General features: G+C 54.2%; 2 protein-coding genes across 2 annotated transcripts; one reads left to right on the top strand and one right to left on the bottom strand.

Annotated features, from left to right (window-relative positions):
- Window positions 1-608: 608 nt before the first annotated feature.
- On the top strand, window positions 609-3218 carry PG997_003169 (uncharacterized protein; the record flags this gene model as incomplete). Its single annotated transcript, XM_066807484.1, has 1 exon — window positions 609-3218. The coding sequence occupies one exon, from the start codon at window positions 609-611 to the stop codon at window positions 3216-3218; it is 2610 nt and encodes an 869-aa protein (XP_066671102.1).
- Window positions 3219-4849: 1631 nt separating this feature from the next.
- Window positions 4850-7200, bottom strand: PG997_003168 (uncharacterized protein; the record flags this gene model as incomplete). Its single annotated transcript, XM_066807483.1, has 6 exons — window positions 4850-5843; window positions 5917-5938; window positions 5999-6523; window positions 6582-6603; window positions 6664-7017; window positions 7099-7200. The coding sequence occupies 6 exons, from the start codon at window positions 7198-7200 to the stop codon at window positions 4850-4852; spliced, it is 2019 nt and encodes a 672-aa protein (XP_066671101.1).
- Between the last annotated feature and the right edge of the window lie 320 nt (window positions 7201-7520).

The following is a 7520-nucleotide window of genomic DNA, read 5'->3' as shown; positions in this document are numbered from 1 at the left end:
GCCCAGCAGCCCAGGCACAAATCTTTCTCCGAAGCCCCAAGTGGTCCGAACCCTTCTTACGAAAGGAAAGAACACAGCAGCACCTTCCGTTTCCAAATTGCGACCTCGAGCCAACGGAGTTTTCTGCAGTCTCCCCATCTTCCTGCATTGGGTCTATTTTCCCCCGTGCTTGCACCCCGCACCCCATACTACAAACCAACGTTGGAAGATCATCTTCTCCCCTGCTTCGCCTTCGCTACGATTGGCTTCCCCCACGACCTCTCGAGATTCGTTTAGCCTGGGATCGCAGCAGCGAAACGTCTTCCGACGCCGACACGTTCCGATAGCACGTCTCGACCAGCTTACAAGCCAACATCCTCGCGGACCTTGCGTGACAAGTACATCTCGGATTGCAGGAAGCTCACAAGGCAGGCCGATCTTCTCACCCGGCAACTCTCATCGGTCATCCGGGTTCTGCGGACATTCGCCGCCAGCAGTGCATCCTCGGATCACCGCCATATAGGTATAGTCCTGGTGTGAAACCAGACGTGGGAGGCGAGGTCTCTTCCGTACCAGCCATACGGCATCCTCACCAGCTTAGGGATTCGAGACCAGTTACAGACGACATCATGTCTGCTGCGCAATTCTCCTACGCCCAGGCCGCTCGAGGCCAGCTCTCCACCCCATTAGCAGCACAAATGGCCGAGTCCAATAATGGGTTGGCGGCCGAGTCTGTGACAAGCAGCGCACAGTCTACAACGCCATCCACAGCTTTATCGACAGTCTCGAACGACGTCGACAGCGCTGCTGATCCTACACAGAGCCAGTCCGGCCAGTCTGATTTGGTCAACCAAGTCGCCCAGGAGTCGGATGCCCAGAACAGCAAGGAGGAGGATGCTACCTCTGTTGCTGCGTCGGTACAGCAAGCATCCACACAACCTCTGAACGAGAAGAAGCAAAGCCTGGACAACGTATCCCAAAGCAATGACCGCAAGCCTCGCGGAACGACATCATCCGCCCGCGGCACTGATGTGGCCGACGTAAAGAAGTCAGGAAAAAGGAACAACAAGAAGTCACGAGGCAATGAGAAGGACTCTGAGCCCGAACAGGTCGCAGAGAAAGAGAAGGAAGTCGAAGAATCCAAGGTTGAACTTGCCGACGCGCCACTGCCAGTCGTGAATCCTTGGACACGGCGTGCGGAGGTGCAGGCTAGCAAGGTGAAGACGTCACCTTCGCCCTCTGTTGCACCACAGTCTTCCAACGGCTTAAACAAGCCCTCACAACTCGCTGGTTCCACACCGAGTGCCGGTGATTTGCGGTCGACACGGCCTGCTCCCAGTAATGGCGTTGAAGGCAATGGCCAACAAACGCGCATGACCAACGGAGCCAAGGCTCAGAAGAAGGCATCTGAATCTGCCCGCGATGGCAACAGGCCAGTCCCACGAGGAAACAGAGCCGGCGACAAGAACGGAAAGGACGTTGCGGATCCGCTACCGGCAGTTTCTGATCCATCGTCGTGGCCGACCCCTGAAACAGCCGCTACTGACGTTAAGCCACAAGAGAAGGACGAGGTAAAAGACGATAACAAGTCTGATACCGGAGCCAACCAGAAGACGAAATGGGTGCAGATACCGTTTGTTCCCACCGTGAACTTCGCGACTCAGATCAACCGAGGTACTGGTCGCGGCGGATCCCGTGGTGGATCTCGTGGTGGTCGGGAAGCTGGGGCAAGGGCAAGCAATGCTGCCTCAACTGCCGAGCGTAACAACTCGGGAGCCAAAAGCGCCGGCGACAAGTCTGCGGATGCTGGTTCCAACGGGACATCGAAGCGTGCCTCGGTGGATGGGACCATGGCTTCGCGAGATGTTCGCAAGTCCCTTGGTACATCAGGCGACGCTATCAAGGCCCCGGCTGGAGTTTCTCAGATAAACGGAAAGGCAGAGCCATTCAAGCCCTCTCAGGGAGCTCAGAGCTCCTCAGCATCCGACCAACATCAGGGAACCGAGGCATCAAAGGGTACAGCCAACAAATTTGAGCAAGGACCCCGCATGTCTGAGGGCCAGAAGGACCCTTCTCACCAGGGTAGCAAGAATTTCCAGAACAGCCGCGGAGAAGGTGGTCGTCGCGGTGGAGCTCGTGGCAGAGGGGGGCACTCGAATGCTAACAGCCAAAGCCATCACGGTTATCCCCCCAACGGCCAACACTTTGCTGGTCCCAACATGACTGGTCCTAACATGGCTGGCCGCCAGAATCCTTACTCTGCGAACATGGCCCAGATGGGCTACGGGGCCCCTTACCCTGGAATGAACCCCGCTGCTGGGCACCGCGGACCAAACCGATCACAGTCGGCGACGTCGAACTCCTACAATCAGCGGGGCCCGGCAAACGGCTCCAGAAGCTACAGACCCCCTCCGATCAACAACGCTGCATATGAGCCCATGATGGCACCCAACGGAATGATGCCCATGGCCGCCCCGTACTATCCGTCGGAGCCTGGTTCGCTCCTGGATATAGTCGTGACCCAGCTCGAGTACTACTTCTCCGTTGAAAACTTGTGCAAGGACATTTGGATGAGGAGCCGCATGGACTCACAAGGCTACGTCAAGTTGGACCTCATTCGGGAGTTCAAACGCATCAAGCAATCGACTCAAGACATGAACATGCTCCGTTATGCCTGTGAACAGGCCCCGAGTATCGAATATGTCGTTGGCGATGACCAGCAAGAGCGCATTCGCCGAAGTGTCAAATGGGCGGATTGGGTTCTCCCTGTTAAAGATCGCGATGCTTCTGTAGGTTCCGATCCGGGTCCCCAGACTGTGTATGCACCCAATCGTTACTACAACTCATTTGCACCCCATATGATGCCTACCCACTACCCAATGGAGCACCATCCCGTCTTTCCACCCAGCTATGCGGAGCATCCGTACCCGCCGTACATGAACGGGTTCTCTTATGGTCCTCCAAGGAACCCTGAAGTCGGCGATGCCCCCAATGGCCAAGCTGCTACTGGCGGGTCCCGTTTGTCTGCAAACGTCCCCGAGTTCTCGCCCTCTACGCCCATGGCCCCAGCAGATGCACAATTCCCTGACCAGGGTCAGCCATCTCTCAAGCAGTCGAAACAGACGGGTGAAGTTGCTACCACGAACGGAGAAGTTGCACCGTCGACGAATGGTGCTTCTGAGAACGGAGTTTCCCATACCAACGGCGCTGGAGATTCCGCTGCAGTTGAGAGCCAATGATTTGTCTTCTCAAAGTTCCCCTTTGGCAAGCTTGATCTAATCAAGATCTAATGCCTTGCTTGGTCTGTCGTCACTGCATGCGACTCCAGCGGATAGGGGGAATCTTGCATTCCATCTCGCGCGCACGATTGTGAAACATGTACTGGTATTTATGGGTGCCACATAGGCGCAACAATGACAAGTTTTGATCAAGATCAAAATATTGACAGAATTCAGCTCTTCAGCAATCTTGGTTGGATTGCCCCCGAGCTGTTATTCAGATAAAAATCTGCACCAGGCAGCTTTCTCGGCTGTCTTCCACGAACACACCACAAATCATAACCCTATTGCCCATTCACGTCTCTGCTACAGCCTCAGCCCTGGCGAGATGTACATCCTCTCCCATTACCATTCGCCGACTATACAGTTTGGAACACCGGCCATGGCTGGTAAACTGGAATCATTCCACAGCTTTGGCATGACGGTCAGATTTCCGATGACGCTCAGATGATGACGAGGAAAGCTTGTCTACGCTGACGACAATGCGGAGTGAATCTGGGTTTACTCGTGTTAATCATCTGTTATTGGTCCCTCGTTGACAGTCCTTTGTCAACCAGGACTGGTCTAGTCTCACGAGCCGATGCTCGGTCAAATGCGGACATGAGGATCTTGGGAAACCCAGCAAAGCACATGAACATTACTACATACGAGTCCCAAAGACCTTGGATTCGGTTTTCATTTCGATTTGTCTATTTGGTTTTGCCGTCGCATAGCTCGTCTCAAGTTCGATTTTCCACATACCATACCCATCGATCGATACTTCGAGGCATTAGTGGATTGTCGACAGCCTCGGATATCGAGGGGCTGGAAACCCTTACCAGGTTCTGCAAGCTCACTCATCAGTCGTCCACCTAGATGGTTCAATCGATTGCGTACCCCTGCAATGTTCTTTATCCAGCAGTGCGTGTTTGCCACTGGGATTCTTCTGCCGGCCGAGGACAAGCATGGACACAAACCAGAGCCCCTCGACAGCAAGAGCACAGTCCGTCAGAGTCCCCTATTTCCTTTATTGATACGGACATGCTACAGGCGTAAAATGACGAAATCGCATACGGGTTCATGGAAACGGAATTGCACTAGATTTGATTTTTTTTCTGCAACAAAGGAGGATAAAAAAAGCCGTTGCTGCATCGAGCGTTCTGTACGAATAGTAGAATCACCAACTGATAATTGGCACCCCTCACTCGAATTCATGTTACGGTGACTAGTGATCATTTTCGACGAAAACTATGTCGGCGACTTGGCTGGATATAGGTCACTATCGATACTGCGATACTTGTCGCCCGCCTGTCTCCCAGTGCCTCGGTCATCGTCAGTGACGCGAATGATCTATAAATAATTAGACTACGGCAACACGTGCAACAATCCCGCTGTCACTGATGGTGCAAAACAGCAAGTCCCGAATTTGGGTTGAATGAACTAGGCGTCGAGCTAGGAATAGAGACTACATGTTCTAAATTTGTATGTCGGCGGTATAGTTTTCATTGTATACAATATAACCAACACACTCTGGGTTACAATATATAAATAACAAACCCACTAGATTATACGATTAATATAAGTCTATATACAAGATGGTCTTTGTATTCGAATCAGGATCTTAGCGAAGATATGCCCACAGATGTTGTCCGTGTTCTGTAGGGGCCCAGGCCGTTCGACACGGGCGGGGGCGAGCTGAGCTGCATGCTGGGCGGGTTCATGGCCTGCAGGCGGGGCTCGACGTTGGGGTCCCCGAGTCGCGAGCGGCTCTCCTTGCGCCGCCTGCGAAGCTCGTGGAGCTTGTCCTTGACCGTGATGACCTCGCCCTCGAGGCGGGCCTGCTCGCGCCCGCCGCCCAGCTCCTCGAGCGTCTTGGTCTCCCGCACCTTGTTGCCGTCGTAGTCGTGCACGAGCCGCTGGACGTCGGGCAGGTAGGCCCACGAGTAGATGGCGCCCAGCGCGAGGACGGAGCCGAAGAGGATGAAGATGAGGCCCTGGCGGTTGGGGTCCTTGTAGCCTTGGTTGATGCCGTACACAATCAGGATGGCGACCACGGAGCCGAGCTTCCCCGCGGCGGCGGAGATGCCGTGGCACGTACAGCGGTAGCAGGTCGGGAATATCTCGGCGGGGATGATGAAGGTGAGCGTGTTTGCGCCAAAGTTGAAGGCGAAGTGGCAGACCGATATCATGGTCACCGTCGCGGGATAGTACTCTGTATGGGCCACCCCGTAGTAGACGCCGCCCGTGATGATGAAGAGGATCGCGAGGACGAGGAACGACACCGTCAACCAGTTCTTGCGGGAGAGGCGGTTCGCGAAGAAGATGAAACAGGTGCTGCCCGCGATGGAGCTCAGCGAGACCGTCAAGAGGTATTGTTTGGCTTGCTCGAGAAGCACGTCGTAAAGGGTGTTGCAAGGCTGGGTGTGATCCGTCTGCCATACTGGCATGCCCAGTTCTATCCAGGTGGGCACCGTGGAGTTGCCCCCTGGAATGCTCGAGTTCCAGCAAGAGAGTGAAGAGTTGATGGCCAAGGGGTGCGAAGAAGCCCATAGATCTGAGATTGTGCCTCTGCTATCCAAGGAAAATCCATAAAACCCAACATCCAATCTGAAGTATGGCGGTTAGTATATTAGGTATCGAGACAAGAACGCATACGAGCAGGAAACGGTAAAGCTCTTACATGAACCAGGTTATCGAAGTTCCTGTATTGAAAATTAGTAATAGTCTGAAGACCTAAGGCTGGGGGTAGGGGGTATGCTTACCTAGGAGATAGTGCCAGTTTCCATCCCGGATAAAATAGTTGTAAAGGTCCTGTCGAGAGAACTGCAGAGGCATGGGTTGGGGCGAATTTGTCTGTGTCGCTTGTGGCGAATGTAAAGCGATGCCGTTGCGTGCATCGTTCTGAGAAAGGTAGACCCGACGCGTGTCCCTCAGAGCGAGCCCTGGCTTGTTCTTGACCTCGAGCTGGTATATTCCACTGTCGTATAGGAAAAAACGGAACACGACGGCCAGGACTGCGGGCACGGCGCCGGTGCCGATAACGATCCGCCACAATCCATCCACAATCTTCTTACACTCCATCTCGTTGGCGGTGTTGAGCCCGCACTGCATATCTCGCATGTGGTACTGGTGCTCACGGCCTAGCAAAACCCACAAGCCGACTAGCTGAGCCAGGGCCTGGCCTACTGGTTGCATCAGGAACACAGATCCAAGCATGGTCGCACGAGACTGTGTGCTAGCCCATTCCGAGGTAATTACACCACTGAGGGGGTATTCAGCACCGATGCCTAGCTTATTATCAGTTTCAAATCCGCGGCTAGAGAAGGAAGGGGGAGGCCACCATACCAACTCCCATCACAAAGCGCCACTGTCAGTATGTGTTAGCACAAGCACGCCGAGAAGGGAGTACTCGTAGCAGGCTTCTTACAAAGATGAAGAGTCCGACAAAGGACATGTCACTGTAACCAAAGCTGCTGGTTGCTACGCCTATCGTGGATACGATGACAAGCACCAACTCGATGCCATAGAGTCGTGTCCGCCCATAGTAATCGGACAGGAAGCCCCAGGCTAGTTGGCCAACTATAGAGCCCAGAAGGGTGAAAAGGTTGATGAGAAGCCCCGGGTAGCGGTCATGGGGGAAGTAGACAAATGAGATGGAGGCGGATATCACGTTGGTAGCGAAAAGGTTATAGGAGTCTGTCAAGAACCCTGATGCGGCTACACCCCAGATTCTTAGATTCCAGTCATTGAGATCCAGTTCGTAGCGTAGTTGGCGGCGATCCTATAGTAGCGAGAGAGAGTCGCAGTCAGCACTTGTGCGGGTTTCTTCTTCTTTCATCGCGAGCAGACTTTTGTTGCGAACTGGTTGGAGACGTGCCTGAAGATCCCGGGGCGGGAGCGCGGTACTGTCGAAGCCTAGAAAGCCCCGGTTTTTGCGCACCTCGACGACGCCTTCGTCGCCCATGGTTTTTTCAGCGTAGGCGAAGCGCAGTGTAGCGCGCGCCAGGGGATATACTCTCGCCAATCCTAGGTTGGGTGTGACGGAGTACATGCAACGATTATAGTTGTCTCGGGCCAGAGCGGCCAACGACGTGTGTCCGGATTTGGAGGTTCGACTAGAGGGAGGGAGTAAGATTGGGTGTGGATCCGGCTGCTCGCTCGCAGTGTGGTGTAGCAGTCTGGAGATTTGGAGAGTATGCAGGTTCATGCCATGTCGTATCCCACACCGGCTGCTTAGAGACCCGTCTTCCGGGGGAGAGGAGGATTCTATGTCAATAGAATATG

Source organism: Apiospora hydei, assembly GCF_038363865.1.
Source record: "Apiospora hydei strain CBS 114990 chromosome Unknown utg000004l_segment0_segment0, whole genome shotgun sequence".
NCBI lineage: Eukaryota > Fungi > Ascomycota > Sordariomycetes > Amphisphaeriales > Apiosporaceae > Apiospora > Apiospora hydei.
The sequence above is the reverse complement of the archived record's forward strand: the minus strand, read 5'-3'. Positions and strand labels throughout refer to the sequence as shown.